Source organism: Pongo pygmaeus, chromosome 9 (assembly GCF_028885625.2).
Source record: "Pongo pygmaeus isolate AG05252 chromosome 9, NHGRI_mPonPyg2-v2.0_pri, whole genome shotgun sequence".
In the NCBI taxonomy this organism is placed as follows: domain Eukaryota; kingdom Metazoa; phylum Chordata; class Mammalia; order Primates; family Hominidae; genus Pongo; species Pongo pygmaeus.
In genome coordinates this window covers 36955301-36978234 of record NC_072382.2, presented here as the reverse complement: position 1 = coordinate 36978234, position 22934 = coordinate 36955301, and the positions used below count along the sequence as shown (strand labels likewise).

General features: G+C 39.2%; 1 protein-coding gene across 10 annotated transcripts in view; it reads right to left on the bottom strand.

Moving 5' to 3' along the window:
- Nucleotides 1-22934, bottom strand: part of MPPED2 (metallophosphoesterase domain containing 2) — a 203485-nt gene that overhangs the window by 9809 nt on the left and 170742 nt on the right. For 8 of the 10 annotated variants that reach the window (XM_063671032.1, XM_063671034.1, XM_054438581.2 and 5 more), the window contains exons 6-7: nt 20652-20765; nt 16647-18009 (exon numbers count right to left, since the gene is read on the bottom strand). In XM_063671032.1, coding sequence (XP_063527102.1) covers nt 17891-18009; nt 20652-20765 — 233 coding nt within the window. In that variant the 3' untranslated portion in view covers nt 16647-17890. Of the gene's footprint in view, nt 1-16646; nt 18010-20651; nt 20766-22934 lie in introns of those variants that run through there. The other 2 variants (XM_054438583.2, XM_054438584.2) reach the window with 1 other exon arrangement.

Below are 22934 nucleotides of genomic sequence, written 5' to 3'. Positions count from 1 at the left end.
TCATCCTCTGTGCCTAAAACAATGTGGACACATAGGTAGTGCTCGATAAACACTTGTTCAATAAATAATAAACAAATTATATTTAAGGAGTCCCAGAGTTCTGGGGTGTTATGCCTTGTTTATCATAAGTTAGAATGGCTTCTTGGTGGGATCATTTTTAAAAATATGTTTAATTTTATCATGTTTTTAAAGTTAATGTACAGTTAATTTGACTTGTTTTTGGTGTGCAGTTCTGAATTTTAACACAGTATAGATTTGTGTAGCCACTACCACAATTGGGATACAAAACAATTTTGTCAGCCCCAAAAACTCCCCTATGCTGCTCTTTTGTAGTCATGCTTTGACCCCATCCTAACCCCTGGCAACCACTGATCGGTATAGTTTTGTTTTCTTGAGAATATCATACAAGTGGAACATATCTTTTGAGACTGCCTTCTTTCACTCAGCATTATGTCTTTGCGATTCATCCAGGCTGTTGTGTGTACCAATAGTTTGTTCCTTTTTATTACCAAGTAGTATTCCACTTTATGGATGTGTAACTGTTTGTTTATCCCTTCATCTGCTGAAGGATATTTGGATTGTTTCAGTTTTTGGTGATTATAAGTAGAGATACTATAAGCATTTGTATGCAGGTTTTTGAGTGAACATGATTCATCATCTCTCTAGGGTAAATATTCAGAAGTGAGATTGCTAGATCACCTGTAAATGTATCTTTAAATTCATGAGAAACTGCTAAGCTGTGTTCCAGGAGGCTGTACCATTTTTCATTTCTATAAGTAATTCATGAGGATTCCAGTTGCTCTGCATCCTTGTCAGCACTTGATATTATCAGGCTTTTTTTTAAATGGCCATTTTCATAGGGATGTAATGTTATCTCATTGTGGTTTTAATTTGCATTTTCTTAGTAGCTAATAAAGTCGAAAATCTTTTCTTTTGCTTATTTGCCATCCATAGATCCTCTCTGGTAATGTGTTTATTCAACTTTTTACCCATTTTTAATTTGGTTGAATTTTAAGACTTCTTTATATATTCTAGCTACAAGATCTTTGTTTGATATGTGATGTGAAAATATTTTCTCCAACTCTGTAATTTGTATTTTTATTTTTTAAATAGCATATTTGACAGAGCAAGTTTTAAATTTCAATGAAGCTCAACTTACACATTTTTTTCTATCAGGTATTGTATTATTGGTGTCGTATGTAAGAACTCTACCTCATTCCAAGTTATGAATATTTTCTCCTGTTTTCTAGATTTATGCTTTACATTTAGATAATCCCTTTTGAGACAACTTACTTTTTTCTGCATGTGAAGTTAAATTGTTCAATGCCATTTCTTTAAAAGACTGGACTTTCTTCTTTGAATTGTCTTTGCACCTTTTTCAAAAATCAATTCGTCATACTTGTGTGGCTTTATTTCTGGAATTTCTATTCTACTCCACTGTAGTATGTGTCTATCCCTTCACCAGTACCATAGTATCTTGATTAATGTGTATTTATCATAATTGTTCAAGTAGCATGAAGCCTCCAACTTTGTTTCTGAATCATTTTTCTAGCCACTATCATCCTGTGCTACAAAAGGAGAAGGAGAATGTGAAGAGAAAAATGAGCTTTTATTGAGTACTGCCTATGTGATAGCTAATGGACCATGGGGATTTACAGTATCATTTAGTTTTTAAAATAATGTATTTCAGGTCAGTACTATTTTCTCATTTTTGAAGATAAGATAACTGAACCCCAGAGAATTTTAATAACATACCCAAGCCTACTTAGTTAATATAAGCCAGAGATAGGACTCAATCCTAGGTCAGGTCAGGCTGACCCTCAAGTTCACAACCTTCCTACTACACAATGGTTCATGTCAACTCTTCTGGATTCTGGGGGTATGGAGTAGACCTAAGAATACCTTGGATGCTCTGCATGGATTCAATTTTTCAAAAATCATTTATATTAGAAAGAAGCCTCTCATGAGTTCCCAAAGGATATTTTGTTCCCATGGTTGAGATGCAAACATATTCCTATTTATACAGTCTGAATAGACGGCTTAGTTTGGCCTCTTAAAAAAACAGTGGTGAGTTAATAATCTAAGAGCAGATTGTCACACTGGCTACAGGAAGATAAATAATCAAGGATTATAAGTCTTTAATTTAATATAACTTATTCTCATTAATTAAATGCCAATTACCTGCTTGTCTTTCCTGGGAACTGGCCTTTGCAATCAATCTTTTCAGAAACGTTGTACACACATGTTCACCGAGGTATTAATATCACTCTCAAGATTTACAGGCACTGGACTCTTTGGTTTAAACCATCCTCAAACACTCTACACTGTAACCGCAGATAATCGTCATAAATTTCCTGATCTTTGACCTAACTGGTTCTTAAATTTCCATTCCCTAACGGGCTTGAGGAGATCGTATTTATCATACTGAGATGCTTGCTTTTAAGGACAACACATTCCAGCAAGGCTCTGGATTTCAGATCTCTGATCCATCATCCTACCTTGGGCTTTTGCTATTCACAACAGATGAGCATCCTTGGGGACTAAGAAAGGAACACTGTCCTCTGACTCCCCTTTGCAGGGACATAAAGCAAAATCATTCATTCATGGACAATATAACCTTGCAAAATATCTGGAGCAACTTGACCCCTCAGAAGCCTTTTGAATGCCCCACCTGCACTGATTTAAGCATTCAATGGCAGCAAATATCCACTGCTAAAAATATTCCCACTCCAGCCTTTAGCAGCTGCCTGTATATACCTGCAGTTTTTCTTAAATTTCTTACCCTCTAGACTGCTTATTTCTTATGCTTAGACATAACTATACATTTTATGGTTGCTATACACTGAAGTCTTGAAAGTTGTCGGTAGTTTGTGTTGCAGAACTGTTCTGGAATATGTGCCTTCTAATTCCATATTTCAGCTCAATGAAACAAGGAGAAAGAGAAGGAAACCAAATTTAATGAAGGAAAGTCCAGGTTTACTTGCAAGCTCATAGTCACACCTTCCTACATCTGATCAGCTTGACTCTTTTTTTCCTATAATTTCAATTTAGGTGCCTGAATAGAATTATCTCCATTCGAACCATGAGTTTGAATGCTCTTTTTTCGGTTTATTTTTAAAAATTAAAATAGTAATGCATACACATGCAAACTAGAATTCAAAAAGTGTAGAAAAATAGGAAGGAAAAGTAAAATTCTTCCATTTCTTGTCCCAATCCTGGGGCAACTACTTTAGCAGCAATTAAAATTTACACGGTATGTTTATGCCTCAATTTCTGGATATATCAAATTAGGTAGTAACTAGTTTTTCCCTGCAAAGAAAGACAAGACCACTAATATGCTCAATCTTCTATCTCTCTTCTTTATTCCTATATGTCATCCCTAATTTTTGTTAGGTATATTGTTATTGTCACATTTTCAAGGCTTATATTCTGTTCTGTAAGTGTAATTCAGTTTTAGTGCTTTGTATGTAAATTGTAATATTAAAAACCAACAATATTGTGGGTTGTGAGTCATAAAATATTATTTACTATAAAATAAACTAATGTAATTAAGAGAAGTATAGAAGTTAAACTCTTAAAAGAGAAATTTCTAAGTTTCTCAAATGGATCCTCTTCCTTTTCTACCTTCTTTTCCATTTTCTGAGTCATACTTATCAGCCACTATTTCTTGTATGCTAGTTTGTTCTTCACTTTGGATCTTGCTATAAGTTTTCTGGAGCATCTCCTCTAGTAACTTTCATATGGAGTACACAGGTGGTAAGCATACTGTAGTTCTTACATATTCAATAATGTATTTATTTTGCTGTTACATGTGGCTGATATTCGTTGACTTCGTCATCATTAGGACTCAATTACCTAATTTTGGCGATACAAACTATAACTTTGTCTTAACTGTTTCACTGACTGCTCTAAGTTCATGGGATTGTTCTGAGATTCAAGGAAGATAAGTCATAAAACAACCACTGACATTCATAAAAGGTCTATATAAATGCTTGAGAGTAGTAGCTCACATGTGTCAGGTACCATGCTAAGCAATTTACATTCGTTTTCTCACTGACTTCAACAATCCTGTAAGATCAGTACACTTATCACTCCCATTTTAATGATGAAGAAACAGAGACTCAAAGAGATTAAGTAATTTGATCAATAAACACCTCACTAGCTAGTGGGCAGTAGAGTCTTGTCCTGCTGTTTTAACAAATCTCGTGTTAAAAATATGATACTAAAAATGAAAGCTGTTTACCACCATTATCATCATCTCAGGTTTATTTTTTTCAACCATGTACCCTGTGAACTGACTTAACCAAGTAATTAAAAATCAGTCTATTATGGGTCTTTAATGTAGACCAAACATCTTGCAAGATCTCTTAGCTTAGCTTGACCAATTCCTTCCTTGACTTTGACCAATTCATTTCTCCAATTTGTAGGAAACAAAAGAAACTGGGATGGAGATTTGGTATTAAGTCATTATCCTTGCAGATAAACATGGTACTAATGATTCCTATCAGTACCTCAAGGGCTATGAATTATTAAAACCTTTTTTCTTCCATAGCAGAGTTAGATTTGCCTCATTTCACTCATATTCTTTCAGCCAATTTCCACAGTCATGCTAATGAGTTACTAAGTGATAGGGCTGAAATTGTTTGGGACTGTGGATAAGAATAATGAATAATGTTTATGAGATTCACCCTCAAAACTTGTCCTCATTAACACACTACTCTGACCCAAACTCTACCTACCCGACTCATTCCCATAAAGGGGTAGCTTTAGATCTTACATGACTGGGGCTACTGTTAATTAGATCAGGGGTGAACACATGACCTGGGGGTACCATTCATTCACTAGAAGAAAGCTGATCAGATGGTCAGATGACTTTTTTACTAAAAATCAGATAGAAGGTCCCTGAACAACTACTGAGATTACATAAGGCTACTAAGGTGCCTGAAGATTCTTGGTTCTTTCCCTCTCTGGGCTTCTTGTTTCTTGAAATTTATTATGTCTGTATCCTATAACAAACCTCTCTTTTATTGATCAAATTGGAGTAAGTTTTAGTTCCTTGCAATCAAACATCACCCAGCCAAGAGAAAGCTCTTAAACTTTCCTTAATATCAGAAAAAAACTCTTTGGAAGTACAAATATGCCAAAGTCCATCCAGTAAGGAGCATGAAATGGTATGTATCAGACTTGAAAGAGTTAACTGGCCAACCAAAAACTAAAGACTTGACTTCCTTCTCTTCAGTTGGGCCCAGGTTAATTTTGGTTGACAATAATGGTTATAAAGGTTTTTTATTTGAGAGGCATGGGACACACGTGATGAATGTGAGGACGATCGTACGTCTTATAAAGAGCTAATTGTTTGTGAAAGATGCTCCAAAAGTGACACACACAAGTCTGATATACCCTGGCGGCCAGGTCTTCTACAACAATTTCATTAAACCAACCACCATTACATGAAAACATAATGTAACAAAACAGATATTGTCCTTTTTGACCTTGGCAGGATATGGAAACATTAAAAAAAGATCCAATACTTTTTTTTTTAATAAACAACATTGTGAAGACCTAATCATCCTGCATACTAAATTCAAGCACAGGACTTATAAGCCAACCGTTTTCTCATTAACATTGTTGTTAATGTTTCACGCTGCATCCAATTTTCTCCATGTCTCAGACAAACCACTTACTCTAATTTATTAGCCTAAGAATTGCCAAATTACAAAGGTAAGAAAAAAAAATATGTTTCTCCTTTCCTCCAGAATTAAGACTCCCATCACAGAGAAATGGAATTCTTGATTCGAGAAATCATTTCTTCTAATCCTTTAAATTGGTATTTTATCAATTCTCTGTCCTCTGGAATGTTGGCAGGCATCACACAGAGTAGAACGTAATGTACTGTTTTGTGTCTTTGTAAAAGTCATTTTGCATTTATCTTCAGAATTATTTTATCCTTTTATGAACAGATTAACATATTTACTCATGTGTAAATGGACAATGGGTGAAGATTAGAAAGGTTTCGTTTGTAGCAAAGACCTCATTCATGTAGAGTCTCAGTAAATAAATTCATAGAAATAGGTTGAATTACCAGCTAAAGTTTATAAATTGCGGATACCAAATTATGGTCATAAACTCTAACCTTTCAGATTTTGTTTAAACAGAATAGATAAAACATATTGGGAGAAAATATATATATTACAAGGATATGTACATATTTAAACTTTTTAACATGTTTGTATGCATATATACTTTTTTAAAAAATACCAGTCTGACAACAAAGACAGACCGAAACCTCAACACTGTATTAGAGAAACATTTAAAGTATTAAGCTTGTAGTAATATCTTTCACTGTATTTAGAGATAAGTATTTGTGGAGAGTTTATTTATGTATTTTTAACTTTTTTTTAGATGCAAGAAAGATTTTATAGCAGTCGAGAGATCAGGGTTATACAGCGTATTACTTTTTAATTTCTTAGAGATAGGATCTTGCTCTGTCATCCAGGCTAGAGTAGAGTGGCACAATCACCATTCACTGTAACCTCAAGCTCCTGCATCAGCCTCCCGATCAGCCTCCTGAGTAGCTAGGACTACAGGTGCCTGCCACCACACGCAGCTAATAAAAAAATATATATTTTTTTAGAGATGGGGGTTTTGCTATGTTGCCCAGGCTGGTCTTGAACTCCTGGCCTCAAGCAATCCTCTCACTCCTGCCTCCCAAAGCTTCGGGATTACAAATGTGAACCACTGCACCTGGCCCTATGGAGAGTATTTTAAGTGCCTTAATGGAATGAAAAGGAAAATACCCTAAAACTGTAGGAAAGTCTGGGAAGTGTCCAAAGCTTTAGGATGATCAAGGCCCTAGCCATTCTTTATTATTTGGGTGTCCATTCCAATATTACTTTGCAGATGTCAGTGTTAATATTAGCCAGACATGTCCTAAATCTTTGAAGACTAGAGCATGCACTCATTAACCTGTCATGAGACATCATCCAAAGAGTGAAAAGTTTAAAAGGACTGAAACTTTAATTCCCAAAATTTAACATTAGCCAGACTTCTGTGGCTTATAGACATGTACTCCAAACTACATCATTCAAGATCAATTATTACCATTCATTTCTTTTTCCAATACATATCATCAAACATTCTTTTTTTTTTTTTTTTTTTTTTTTTTTTTTTTTTTTTTTTTTTTTTTTTAAGATATAGCATCTTGCTCTGTCACCCAGCCAGGAGTGCAGTGGCAAAATCATGGCTCACTGCAGCCTCAACCTACCAGGCTCAAGCAATCTTCAATCTTCTTGCCTCAGCCTCCTGAGTAGCTGGGACCACAGGTGCATGCCACGACCCACAGCTGATCTTTTTGATTTTTAGTAGAGACAAGGTCTTGCCAGGTTGCCCAGGCTGGTCTAGAATTCCTGAGCTCAAGTGATCTTCCTGCCTCAGCTTCCCACAGTGTTGGGATTACAGGTGTGAACCACTGTGCCTGGCTAAACATTTATAAATGAATTTACTGATACCTTTTTCCTGTTTATACATATCATGTCCCCCAAAAAGTGTTATAAAAATAGTTTTGTTTTCGAAAAATCAGTAGAGAAGATTGTGACTGTGTGTTATAGGACAGCAGGTGGAGAAAACAGAACAGCACCACTGATTTTCATTCCCATCACTTGGAAAGAAACAGGCTCATTTGCCCTGGTGCTGTGGTTAAGGCTAGTAGTTAAGGCTTTGGTTGGGTTCTCTCTTTGGCCTAACTCTGGACTGAATCTTATGCTAAGTAAAGTGCCCAGCACAGGAGGGCCTTATGATATCATTTACCTGTTGCATGGCTGTGAAGATACAGATGTCCAGTGCTGACCTCAATCTAACTTCCTTTAAATGCAAATCACTGACACTAAAAGCACATGAAAAGATATGTACTGGGTGTGCCGTCGCAATTCCAAGCCTCATCCCTAGAATAGGGCTAAAACCGAATATTTTTACCTTTCTGTGGGTAGCAGAAGCATTTTCTTACAAACTAAAGGAACTATATCCATAGATTCAACTGAAAGAAAGTCAATTGTAATTTTTCAAAATTTTCTGATGAAAGGGAACTACATAAGATTTTTTTTTTTTTTTTTTTTGAGACGGAGTCTCGCTCTGTCACCCAGCACCCAGGCTGGAGTGCAGTGGCATGATCTCAGCTCACTGCAAGCTCCATCTCTCAGGTTCACACCATTCTCCTGCCTCAGCCTCCTGAGTAGCTGGGACTACAGGCACCCGCCCCAATGCCCAGCTAATTTTTTTTTTTTTTTTTTTTTTGGTAGAGACGGGGTTTCACCATGTTAGCCAGGATGGTCTCGATCTCCTGACCTTGTGATCCACCTGCCTCGACCTCCAAAGTGCTGGGATTACAGACATGAGCCACCGCACCCAGCCTACATAAGATTTTTAGAAGGGTTAACGTATACCTCCTTTCAGAATTGCCTCTAGGTCAGCAATAATTATTTGGGGGGTTATGAAAGGAGAATGTCTCTACTGAATTGCTTTTAACATTGGTCCAAAGTGGTGGTGATGAAGGGGTTCTTTAAATAGCTTTGAGAATGCTGAGCTTTAAAAACAGTGGGTGATGTCCTCAGCATCCCAGCCAAGCTATTCACTGCAAATACTATGAACAACTGCAGCGCTACTGGCGTGGATATAAATATTCATATCAATAAATTGGATACTGCTGAATCCACAAGTATAACCAGAATAACCTGCATATTGTCCCTTCGCTGGAGATACGTGATTTATTTCTTGAGAAAAGTCTTCTTTGAGAACAACATCCTCACAAAAGTCTCTTATGTGCCATTGTGTTGGAAAAGCCCATCACAGACAGGTTGTGATGAGAAGTCCAGCTCTCCTGGTCCCCCATAAAAGCCAGCAGACCTCATATTAATAAAATAACCAGGCTACTCACCTGTCCTGAGATCAGAGAGACAAATCTATTAATTTATAATTTTGAGAAAGATAGTGATCAAAAGATGTACAGAAGTCATACATATTGACCTGGGAAATCTAAAAGTTCATTCAGTTTTGGGTCAGGGCCATTTTCTCCTTCCTATTCCTATTCTCCCACCCCCAACTTAGCTTTTTATTAAGTAAACTTCTTTGCATAATCTCTGAACTCAAACACATTTTATTGTTATTCCTGGATGCTGTACTCATGGATATCTCACTTCTTTGGGAAAATGACCTATTAAATAAAAATGTGAGAAGTATAATGCCAACTTACCACAGTTTCTGAATCTCAGAACACAGATTCCATTCATAAGATGTGAAACCAATATGTTGCTTCCACTGCAACTTACGATTAGCTCTGGATTTTTAATTTTGGTTATTCAGCCCATTAGAAAACAATGTAGGCCGGGCACAGTGGCTCATGCCTGTAATCCCAGCACTTTGGGAGGCTGAGGCAGGCAGATCACAAGGTCAGGAGATCGAGACCATCCTGGCTAACATGGTGAAACCTCGTCTCTACTAAAAATACAAAAAAAAAAATAGCTGGGCATGGTGGCCGGCAGCTGTAGTCCCAGCTACTCGTGAGGCTGAGGCAGGAGAATGGCGTGAACCCGGGAGGTGGAGCTTGCCGTGAGCCGAGATTGCGCCACTGCACTCCAGCCTGGGCAACAGAGCGAGACTCCGTCTCAAAAAAAAAAAAAAAAAAGGAAAAAGAAAACAATGTAGGAAGTTGTTATCCTTTGTACACCTTATTTCAATTTCCCTGGTACTCAGAAATATAGCCAGTCACAGGAAAGAATTAATATATTAGACATAGCATCACTGAGGTAGATACACACATACATTCACCAAAAATACTTTAATGCAGAAACAATGTATGATGAGTATTGTTATTTTTCTTGTTCCTACAGAATTGATTTCAATAAATTTTCTCAAGTGAAACCTTCCAAATTACATGTTTCAGCTGTTTGAAACAAGAACTAAGAAGGTAAATATAGTATTTCAAACCTCATCACAATTTATTAATGCTACAGAGAGGAATACTGTGTTTAATGTCCCAGGATCTCTATGCCATTTGATGCTTCAAACCTTTTGTCTTCATTATCACCATCGTCTAATGAGACAAAAGCTATGTGGAGTGGCCCCTTCTGTTATTTGAGACAGTAGTAAATCCTACTTAAAGATGCCATACTTTGGCTTCTCTCAAGGAATCTTCAGCTGGTAAGAATTACCTTGATGTTCCTATTTATTTTCCATTTCTGATCTACTACTATGCAAAACTCAGAGGAAGAAGGGGCTATATGTCTTCAGCATGGGGAGATGGAGTTCAAGGAAGTGAGATGAATTAAAAAAGGAAAAGAAAATGCACTCAGATATGTAATACCCGTAATACCCTTTCTCTTCCTGTTGTGAGTTCCAGAGAGCTCATGAGGGAATCTCATTGCTTGTTCAAATGCCCACTCATAGCCAAAAGCCAAAGCCCTAGTTTTCATTTCCCATCATCCAACCCTAGTAGCCATACCCAGAAGAATACAAGGACTTGCATCCAGGAGTTATATACCACCATGGAGACCTGGCCTAGCTTCCCAGGAAACACTGGTCAGGAGGATACCATTATAGCCCAGACCAAAGTCACCCTTCAATACAAGTTGAGAGATGCACAAAGAAATAAGTGCTCAGGGCAGTATTTCTCCAGAGAGCTATTTTGGGTTCCACATAAGAGTAATGGTGGCCTTGGATAAATCATTCCTCTCATTTATGTGCTGAATGGGAGAAAACAAGTCAACAACTGATGCATGCAAAAGCATTTGGAGGTGATGGATGGAGACATTACGGTGCATTTCGTCAATGGCATGCCATTAGAGAAAACCATTTCATAGAGTAAATTAAAAAACAAACCAGTTCCATGACACACTTAGAATTGCCACTGGCCATGTGAATTTTCTCCTTCAGGAATGAAGCTACTTGGAATTGACACTGCCATTAGCATGCAGACTCCCTTTCCCAGGCTAGCCACCTGTGCTTGTCTGAGTTTTATGCCCCACCTCGCACATCCCCATATCTATGGCCACTCGTGTAACTGGAGAAACCTGTGTATTCTAGACCCCAACTTTCTTTTATTGTTGTCTTAACTATTATTTACATCTTTTATTACCATTTACCTTCATGTGTCAATATCTTGTTTTCTTCATCTAGTTATAAAGACTCTTTCATGGTAAATACTGGGTCTTACAAATGAAGCTTACTAGCACAGCACCTGGCTTATGGTGTTCAGTAAATATTTGTTGATTTCATCTGTGATTGATTTTGCCTATTTTTCTCGCATACCTGGCTGTTATTTGCCAAATAGTGATTAATTCATTAAGAAGGTGTTTCTTCAGACCTAGATGCTGGGAATGTGGATAGAAGGCATGGTCTCTGACCTTGGGGAGCTCATATGCAGACAAGCAACAATCAGAACGTGGCACAGCTGGACATTATGTGTGGGAGGCTATGGCAGCACCAAAGGGGGGTGTTCTGGGTCAAGGTAGGTTGGGGGATCCAGAAAAGGCTTCCAGAAAATAGGAGTCCCTTTCAGGATTATGTAGTTGCTACCTAAACATGATACCCCATTTGTGCAAAGGCATGTTGGTGAGCCCGTGCAAACAGGGAGCATTTGGGTTCAAGTCATTTGTGATTTCACGGTCTCCAACTGAAAAGCTCAACCTATTCCCGAAGTCATCAACTAAGGTTGGGACGGAAATGGGCTATGAAAGACAGGCACTTTCTCCATGGCAAGCAGGCTCTGGGAGTGTTCAGATGCACCTCATGGTAACTATGGCTTCATAACAATCAAAGCTGATTGATGGGAGAAGGCTCTCTGTGTTCGTGTGTTTAGTCTACCCATGATTTTAGTTCCACTGTGGCTGTGCTTCCTAATGGAAATGCATTTCTCTCTCTCACCATTACCCAGATATAGATGCTGTCGGATATGAAAGAGCCTTTTTACCTCAAGATTTTTGTCTTGTAAGGCATCCCTAATTCAGGAAGGAAATGAAGAGGAGTCGACAAAAACCCACCACAAATGTTTCGTCAGATAGTTCAGAGAGAGAGAAAGTTAAAGAACTCGTTTTCTGTATGGTTTCTTACACAGTCCAGTTCAAGGAATTAGCTTTCTCTCATGAAGGGCTGTGGCCATCAGAAAACAATATACATTTTTATTTTTGCCCTCTGCCCCTGCCTTTTTTTCTTTAGGAAATTACAATTGACAGAATAAAAATCCTCCACCCAGGGTCCTGTCGATATTAACATATCAGTTCTGACAAATCCACTGCGAGATGGGAATGATTCCTTTTCTACAAGTGTGGAATCTGAGGCTGAGAGAAATAAAAGAGCACATCCAAGGCTACCCAGCATGTCTGATTCCAAAGTCGGGGGCTCTTACCAACACCCAACAGCTTCCAGACCTGACATACACACGTATGTCAAAATGCATGACAAAGAGCTGTTATGTTCTGAGGTAGAAAAGGTAGAAACTGAGCACCCATCTCTCTTGTAGAAGGAGGAATTGGAAGCCTATCGGAATTGTTGCAGGTGGATGGGTTGAAGAAAAAGAAAATGAATCCTCATGGGAATATTCATGGGAAACCTCAGATTCTGAGGTTTCTTTCAAACAATCTTGTTTTCTCTTCACAGATTGGCAGCTTGTCCTGTGCTGCAAAATCACACTATGTCAGGCCAAAACTGATGTCTCCATCTTTGATTATTTCTGAATGTCAAGCTGAAAAATCAGTTCATGCTCAAAATGGAATGTCCAAATGCCAAAGTGGGGCATTATCTTTGAATTGCTGTGTGACCATGGTGATACCACTGATCCTCTCTGGACCTCTCCTGATCTCCAGAGGCTGACTTTATTGGGGCACCAGGGAAGACTGGAGCTTCTTGGGGAGTTTTCTGAATCAGTGTTTTTCTCTCCCATGGAAAAGCAAAGTAAGAGGAGGAAGGTAGAGGGGACACTTAGAAAAGGGAGGGAAAAGTAGCTCTAAACTTCTGGAAGAGCCATGCTAGAAGGCAGACACATCCTGCTATTGAATGCAAGATAGCAGAAAACAAAACAAACAAAAACAAAAGCAAACAACAACAACAACAATAACAATAAAAACGTTTTGTGCTAAGAACCTGACATCCAGAAGTGGTCCTGGAGCCTTCTGTGAAACCACACATTAAGACCATCCCATCCTGGAGCCTTCCCCACAACCAATTGTTCCTACCCCTACCTAGCAGTGTTTCCAAATGCCTCAGCTCATGGCCAAATCCTTAAAACAAAGTAGATCTTAATTCACTTTTGTTTAATAATTACACAAAAAGCATCTTAAAACTTTCAGGAAAGTGGAAATAGGGCATGAAAAGAGACTAGGAAGCAAAATAATATCTGGATGTTGACTCTGCCAAAGCTGCACATCCTTGCTGGATGAGCGTGGGGAATGGGGCATTATTCTGAGACACAGCGAGTGTTTTATCTGCAATTGACAAATCTCAAATCCTCCCAGCTTCCGTTTCTCCCTACTTAAGACCTAGGTCACAGTATTTATTTACTTAAATGATGGAGATGAAGGCAGGCTTAAGGCTGGCCACCTGTCAGAATAACAGTGACCTGTTTCTAAAGGGATTTCAGCAACCTCCCAACATAAGACAAAAGGGGATTGTGTGAAAAACAGATAGAAAAGAATTCACTAATTGCACTAAAAGTACATGGTGAGGTGGAGAGGAAAGATTGCAAGGGCAGAGAGATGCTGTGAGAAATAAGCAGATCTGTGGGTGCCCTTCTAAGCAACTTGAAAGAGGAGAAACCCCCTCCTCTTCAGAGATTAGAAGTGATTTTGCAAAGAATGATAGCCAAACTGGGAAGTTAGGCTCCCTTATCCGCCTCCCACTAATGCCCTTGGGCTTCTTCCTATCCTTATGAAGAGAGGCTTGTTACGGTTCCTAAGCAATGCAAACAAACTTTCTCAGAAACAATACCGCTGCTGCTTTCGAGGTTGGAGAGTCAACAGACAGAATCCTGCCTGAAGGCCAGGGACAGTGGCTCAGGCCAGTAATCCCAGAACTTTGGGAGGCCAAGGCAGACGGGTCACCTGAGCTCAGGAGCTGGAGACTGTCCTGGGCAACATGGGGAAATCCTGTCTCTACAAAAAATACAAAATTAGCTGGGCTCGGTGGCACGGGCGTGTAGTCGCAGCTACTCAGGAGGCTGAGGCAGGAGAATATTCCCGGGAGGCAGAGGTTGCAGTGAGCTGGGATTGCACCACTGCACTCCAGACTGGGCGACAGAGCGAGACTCTGTCAAATAAATAAATAAATAAATAAATAAATAAATAAAATTAAATAATTTTTAAAAAAGGTACAGAATCCTGCCTGGGGAATCTAAAGACAAATCATGGGTGACTTTATTTAAAAAACACATGTGCACTACTTACTAGATGTCAGACAGTGATCTCCAACAATGAACTCATATGGCACTTAGAACAACTTCCTCCTCCTCATCACCCCCGTTTTACAGAGAAAGTGAGTACCCAGGCAAAGAAATCAGCACTAGTCCGAGGTGGGGCCAGTATGTGGGCAGGCACACTGTCCCAAGGGTCTGTGCTCTTATCCATTGTGCTGTGCTGGGCCTCAGGGGAGAGGATGAGGTGCCATGTACGGCTGTCGTAGAGCCACATTGCAGGGTGTTTCAGCAAGCTGCTACTTGAGGGATAGGATATATCCCCAGGCTTGTGCCAGTCCCTCTTTTTTTTGACAGAGTTTTGCTCGTCGCCCAGGCTGAAGTGCAATGGCACTCTCTCGGCGCTCACTGCAACCTCTGCCTCCTGGGTTCAAGTTAATCTCCTACCTCAGCCTCACGAGTAGCTGGGATTACAGGCACGTGCCACCACGCCCAGCTAATTTTTGTATTTTTAGTAGAGACGGGGTTTCACCATGTTGGCCAGGATGGTCTCAATCTCTTGACCTTGTGATCCGCCCACCTCGCCTCCCAAAGTGCTGGGATTACAGGTGTGAGCCACCATGCCCAGCCACCAGTCTTACATCAGCTCTCAGAGGGCATCAACTTATCTAGTCCAGACAAAGAATGATTAAAAGGGCATGGGCTATGGACAGATCTGCTTTTGAACCTTCCATTTTTCCTAGGGAAAGTTATTTAATTTTGGTATATCTTACTTTCCTATCTGTAAAGCGAGGCTTATGTGACCTTACCCAGGATTCTGTGAAGATTAGAAACAAAATACACAACCTGTTCAACAGAGTGCCTGGTGATGGACGGATAGGAAGTGCCCAATTTGTAAGAGCTGTTTTGAATATTTTGTTGTTGTAAGGCCCAGTGTAGAAAGCTCTGGGCATCTGGACAGTGATTACAAATCCCTCAGAGGCAGTTCGTGCATATGAAATGGTGGACTGGCTGAAGAAAGCTTTATCCACAAACGAGTCTGCCTTTTAGATTTAGTACACTGGGTAAGCTTCTTGCCTCCACAAAATGGAAAGCAATTTTAGTAAGTGCTTAGCTCAATGAGTTTGTGTCCAGACATACTCTCAAGGTCTGTGCATACATACTTGTGATCATGATTACCCACCTATCTCTGAGAGGCTTGTTTTTCCAGAAGCCAGAGGCCTGAGTCTCTGGCTTCTGGTACACTAACCAGGTGAAATTTCCATTCAGTAGTGTACCTCTCACTCCAACCCCCTGGGATGGGGCTTGAAGTGAACACCCTCTTCTACTGATGTAGAAGGTCAAAGAAGGGTTGTCCACTTGTCATAGTACCTCTTTCGGTCCATGTTAGCTTCAACGGTCATGAGCTCCCTCTGGGAAGCCCATGGGAAGCTGAAGCATCTGCTCTGCAAGCTTGGATCCAAATGTCCAACACAGCCTATGGTGACATCCAAGATACTTAATAACTATTAACAACTACAACAGACCAAGATGGTTTACCTGTGAATCTGAGCAGGAATTCTGGCTTAGAAAATTCTCTCAATTCTGCTGGTACTGAAATCAAGAACACCTTTCAGAAATTGCACCAAAGGATCCACAATGGGTAGGAAGGAAGGAACATATATCCAGAATACAATCCAATGAGCCCTGACACATAAGACTTTGGGGGTGCATTGCAGATCCAAGATTATGTTGTTTTGCTTCAGTGGTTCTTCTGGGTGATGTCTTTTTTATTTTCTCTGGTTTTCGTCACCCTTCTGCCTATCCCCTCTTGATTGCCACAGCATTTTGTGGGTGGGCATCATTAAAAAACCAGTGAGGAGGAGATGGTGACTGCTCTTGGGGAAAATGAGAATGTGCAGTGATTACTCTGTCATCAACTGTTTCCCCAAACTCACTATCACAAACTTGCCCAAAATACATCCACAGCCTTAACTGCAGTCTCTCTGTTCCTGTAGAAATTACAACAGCCAAAGATGAAACCTAAGGCAAGACAGATGACAGCATGATGGAAGGAAAGAGTATACTGAGTGCCTTATCGATCTATCTGCCAGCCTGTGAATGGTGGGTAATAAAAATTTATTGAAAATTAGGGAAAAAAATCACTTATTCTAATTCTTCTGAAAGGCATCACTGATGTTGCATATGAATAAATCCCTCCTTCCTCAGGACGAAACTACCATCCTCCACCAGCCAACCCTCTAAACAGCACGAATTTAAAAATCTTGCAATTTTATTTGCATATAAAGGCCGCTAGATATAGAATATCACAATAAATTTAAAGAAACAACTGCTTTCCTAAATTTCATTAACAAGGTAACATAAAATAGAATAAAGCTCAACAGCATTTACAATGGGAAAACAGAAATGACTATTAGCGACAATATTTTGTGCTAGCGAAGATTGCATCGACACACAGTGCAAAATGGGAGAGGGGAGAGGAAGTAAGAAGACAATTCGGGGTATTTAAATAGAAAGGGCAACTAAGCCTTATTTTAGTTAGCTTCCATTGCATCCATTTAAGTCTATACACGCCTGTAACTGTACCTAGATTTAACTCAAGCTCTTTAAGACCTTGAGCTCTGAGAAAATGTGTCAGTTCCTTCCGACTTCTGATGTGCTGCTATACAGCATCCCTTTGCAGTTGTATTGTCCTTGACAATATTAAACTCCTAACGTAGTCATAATACACAAAAAATACTTATATATATAAACCCATATTGAAAAGGAGTCTGCATGTTCATTTTTTTAACCGTATGAAATACCTGCTCTTGACAGATTCCATTTCTGTATTTTTAAAGCTAAAATAATTTAAAAGAAACAAACAAACAATGAGACCTTGTATAACCACAATAGGAATCTCACTAGCTAAACCATCCTTTAAATGACAGCCATTTTCTTCTCAATGCAGCTTTCTTTATAGTGAGAGTATGAAAAGAAGTCTTTTCCATGCCTACTTCTGTTGAGAAGATTGCTATAAATCGGGACCACATCTGCAAAAAAGAAGCATTACCAAGAAAACGACAACAACAAAACATTGAAAATTAAAATATTTCAAACAATACTCTTAAACAGTTGTGCAAATCTGTGTTGGTTTTTAAAACACTGCCTGTTTCTTATTTTTTTTTCTTTCAGCTTAAAGCATATTAAAATAAGACTTTTATCACTTTTTAAAAGAAAGCTTGGCTGTCCTTTGGCGAACACTAACAATTTACAATGGCATGGCCTTTGAGAAAACAGAAGTCATTTTACAAATTCACAATGTTCCTCTGATTTCAAATGGATGCCTCATTTAAAATAAAATAAAAGAAAAAGCACAACCTCTAGCATCATTTGTGTTCCAACAATTTACAAAAAGAACTCACAGGGTTTGTAAATAAGTAAGAGAATGTAAGTTTATAATTAGAAAAATGGCAGTTTATAGACCTTCCCTCACATTCCAATAGGGCATTTAGAGCTTCAGGAACCCTGTGGGTTTGGAAGGTCAAATATAATTGGAGGGTTGGTCGGTTGAAAGCTGACTGTACACGTCGAGGCATTGATGTATGTTGTGTAACCGTCGGTCATGATGCCATAACCTGTGGGGAGAGAGTGTCACATTTACTGTAATATATACAAATGAGAGTGATGGAATGTAGGGTTGTCAGGCAAGGAAAACAAAAAATTTTTGTCAGTGGGCAGTGAGATGAAATTCAGTTGAGCATCCTCAGATATAATGACTTTCAGAAGCTACTGCCCAATTTTACTCTATTTTCTTTAAATGGGAGAATCTTCTCCTTCAACTAAGAGCGATTTTTTTTTCTTTATTTAAATGCTACACTTGTTGAAGAAGGGCTGTGAGATTTCTTTACTAGGGAGAATAAAGAAAAACTTTTTTCCTCCTTTTAAAATAGGATTTTCATTTCAAAGCCTTGTGTTAACTATTGAGTTCTAGGGAATAAAATGAGTAATATAAGGATTACTCCTCAGGGGCAAACACAACTAAATTACAAGTGGGATATGGGGCAGGTGAGGGGGGAAAGGATACTGCATTGAGAGTTAAGAAATGTAGACACTCAATTTACTTATTTATGAAATAATCTCTTAACTGCCTTTACGAAAGTTAACCATACATGATTTTTGAATTGTGTGGCTTTAATACTAAGTTCCATTTCATTCAAAAGTGACCACTAATCACATGTCGAAGTGATGTGTAGAAACATCACCCTAGGTCACTGTTTCCTAAGCTTACCTGGATACTACATCAAGCAAAAACACTTCCCATATGCAATATAAACCTTTTGTGATTTATTGGGAGAAAGCTGTTTCCCTAGGTCTTTGGTATATATGTTCCTTTGATAATTTTTAATATGATAAAATGTTTAGCATGTTTACAAGTTTGCACATTTCCCTGAATACCTTATATTTGCCTTATAGCCTCTTCAACTAAGATTCTATGTTGGTATCAGGCTCTTATGGTATATAAAAACAAAGCTGTGAAAAAAAATAAAATTACCGAGATATATAGAAGTAACTGAAAAGGCTTTTTCCACATTTGCTAAAATTTCTCCAAGTAAAGCCTGTGGAGAACTTAATGAGGGTCAATGGAAAAATCTCTTAAGAAAAGAAAAGAGGCATTTAAAATCTGCGCTGTTTAGTTCTGGGGTCATAAAGTCTTGTTATCTCTCTCCATCAAGAGGTTGGTATTTGCCCTCTTCCTGCCCTCTTCAGCTGTCTTAAGTGAATAAAAGCGAGACAAGTTTATTTGAATATGATCTCCTCCCTTTTAGGCAAGTTTATTATTTTGGGGTTCAATGGAATTCCCCAATTGTCTGGCTAGTTTAAAGGTAATTAATGATTTTTTTTAAAGATAGATGCAAACTCATAGGCATGCTTCACGAATTCAGACCTGTTTTCAGAATAACAGTCCCCCAGAAATGTTGCTTAGTTTAGATATGAGGTTCCACCTCCCTAGTCTCGCCTCCAGGCACTCCCCCATCACTGGTGTTCCCTCCATCATACCTTAGGGCAGTACCCTCCTTTTCAGGGAGCACAGCTCAAAGCCAGGGCAGGCTGATATCCACTCTCTGGGAGCTGCACCCTGCTTTCCACCCACTCAGCTGGTACCTGCCCTTGGAGCAAGCTGAATTTTCTCTGGCCTCAGTAGGATGATTTTCAATATGCTCTTTATTACCCGCCTAACCAGGAAGCCATTGGATTTGTGGGCTTTGAAAAAGCAAACTTTGTTTTTTGCTTCCTCAGGCACACAGCCTTCAACACCTCAACTTGACTGCATATTCATAAATAACTCCAGAGAGCTGCCATAAGCAGGAGCTAGAGAGAATATAGCGGCTGCCCACGTAAACACGGCCATTGCACACAAGCGTGTGTAACTGGGAAAGTTTGCCAGGGACAGAACTCCTTAGGCTTGCTGAAAGAGGGCTTTGTGTCTGTCTCAAAGCCCAGTTACCCATGATTTGAAAAAGGCAGGTCGGAGAAAACCCAGATCCCTTGAAGATTCCTGTGAGGCTTTCGGTTCTGTGAACCTGACTCAGCTTATCTTGAAAGGCAGAAAAATGGCAACTGGACCAGTTCCTATTTAAGAGAGATTTAATTATTCTGCTTAACCTCAGCCTGAGCTAATAGCTCCGATGATTTCTGAGAAGTCTGAAATAGTTTTCTGATGTTAGTAAGGAAAAGTCTACCTGCAAATGTACAGGTTCCCGCCACTTCTGTTACATGTCTTTCATTGCATGTCCCAAGCTATTTTTCAGAGAATGCCTTGTCTTCCTGGGTCTTTGTGTTAATTCCATATGAAACACAATATTTACAGGTAGGAGGGGACCACAGAGGCTTAAAATAGCTTCTAATATCCAGACCATTTCTTCTAACTCTCTTAAGGAGAAAATGACTCCTTGTGTACCTTGGGGTTGCTCCAAAGCAATGATTATCAAACATTCCTCGTTAAAGCCCTGAGATTCCAGAAGCTGCCAGGGGGAGTGCTGGGTTTGCAATAAAGTAGACCAGACGTGCTTCCTACTTTCCACTCTGCTTACAAGAGAGAAGGTCCATATAAAATATTTATCAGCTTTATATGCAGATGTTTCTCATAAGACTTCATCTTATAAAAGGGTCCTGCTGCTAAAAAGTTTGAAAACAACTACTCCACTTATTCCTAGTTGTAGACTGAGATCGTGGACAGGGACACAAAATGTTTTGAATTCTTTTCCGCTGTTCTTACCTTCATGGATTCCACCAAACACATGGAGCTTGGGCCGGACTCGCCTCTGAACCGTGTTTAACAGCTCCACACAGCCCACTCTTTGAAGCTCCTTTGGAACCCAGTCTCGAAAACCTAAGGGCAAAATGCAATCAATACACTTAATTTTCTTTCTTCAGGTAAGGTTTCACTTAGACTTTCAGGAAGCCATAACTCACAGAAGGTTTATTACATTATCTGTAATCCTAGCCTCTCCATTAAAGCTCACAATGGCTTTTAAGAAACTTTTTACTCGTCACTTTGTCTTCTTTAGGTTCTTGAAATTTTTTTTTTGGTTTCCATTTTTTTTCTTCCTGTTAATTAACATTTTTTTTTTTTCTGTAAGAGATTTGATTTATTCAACCATGGGTTTCAAATCTTCTTCATGAGCTCAATGACATTTATTCCCTGCAGTCCCATAATATCTCTTTCTCCCTCAATTCAGTTACTTTCTCTTTTTTATTATATCTTTCTTATAGCAGTTTACTTCTAAGATGATTCAAAGAAGAAGGACTGGGAGGGGCTGCCTGTAAACTGGTCACAAGATACCCGGCTCTCTTTAGATACACTAAGTCTTACCACTTGTGGTTCTGGATGACCAAAGCTTTGGAAAGCTAGGTTGCTCCTGTGGTCCTGTCCTCTCCAGCGACAGGCAAAAATGTGACCTCACGGTGGCATCCAGCAAGCTGGGGCTAATTGACTACTTTTAAAGTAAAAGCCACTTAGTTCTACACTTAATGCAGAAAATCCATAAAAACTGACATCAATTATAGCAAAAGTCAGCTATCTGGATGATTATGGCCTGGAATGGAATCCATACGCCTCAGCAGGATAGGGCATAAAGAAGGCAGGTAGGATGAAAGGCTAAATCGTAATCTCTGGAAACCCATTCCACAGCGCCATTAGGTTATTTCTATTATTTAGAAATAACTGGGCAGTAAGGAACAGCTTTCTGCTTTGTCGGGCCAAACTGCAGACATGAATGTTTAGTGTCTCTGTAAAGACACATTCGCTGGGGTTTAAGGAGTGACTAGAGAGTCTGAGAATAGATGAAAGTGGGGTCCCTAGCAAAAATCTATCCAGCGTTTTCAAAACTTTTTTAATGGTGGGGCAGAATCCTTAAGCTACATTGGCTGACATATTACCTCATGCATGTGTTTTTCCTGAAGGGGGAAAATATTCCATTTCATATGCAAACATCTGAGAAAGCATCTTGCTTATACCATAACAGTGAAGTCTCACGGCACTGTGGCACCCCTCACCAGCAGGAAGAAATTCAAGGCCAGTCTCTCCACTCCCCTCCAATGTCGCGTTTTCACAAGAATCCCGATAGCTGTATTAACTAAGGTTTAACAATACCTTAAGAAGACTTTGCCTGACCTTTTATTTGGGAACTCCTTGATGTAGTTGTCACTCTGCTCTACTCACAGCCACTCTCTCATTTACTCCACCTTTACCATAAAGAGAGGGATGCTAACTTCCCTATTAAGAGTTCCTGGGATGTCTGAAATCCCTGGAGTCTACAATTCAGACTGACTCTTATTGCCATTTGCTTTTATACCAAAATCAATGACTTGATAAGTTTGTTCTGTTCAAAGTTATATTTCAAATAATACTCGAGTCATGTAAATGTTTCTCTGCTGAAGATGTCCAAGTCTCTTGAAATAAATAGTCAAAGGGAAATCATGCCTGCACCCAATTAGGCTGCTCAGGCAAAAGGATGAAGGTAGCTGAAATGATAACTCTGTAGGATGCTCTCACTGGGTAACTCATGCTAATCACAATATTTAGCTAGCAATTTAATGATGTAGCTACTCTAATGGTTGTAAAATAGGGAACTTAATTAATTATGACTTGATAAAGGTTGTTGACAAGTGTAATATTTTAAAACATGGGTTGAGGTGGTCTGGGGATGATGAAAAAGCATGGGAATGGTGATTCTGAAGTGTTAAAAAAAGTCAGGAACTGCTGATCCTGTGCAAATCTATATAATTCCCGTGTCTGCAACAGAGCTGGCTCTTCTTTTCTTGCTTCCCCCATCACTAAAATGTGCCACTATGGCCTCCGCCATGGTGCTCACTTCCACTGTTTCTTTGTGAAACATGGGCCACTTCCCTTGTAAGAGAAGGAGAGCAGCACCAAGTGCTTTGGAGGAGAAAATATCTACAAAAATTAAACTTGCTTTAGGAAATGAATGTTACTTTTTTTCTTTTTCTTTTTAGGGATGGCAGAGGAGGGCAGTAACATGGATAAAAACCCCAAACC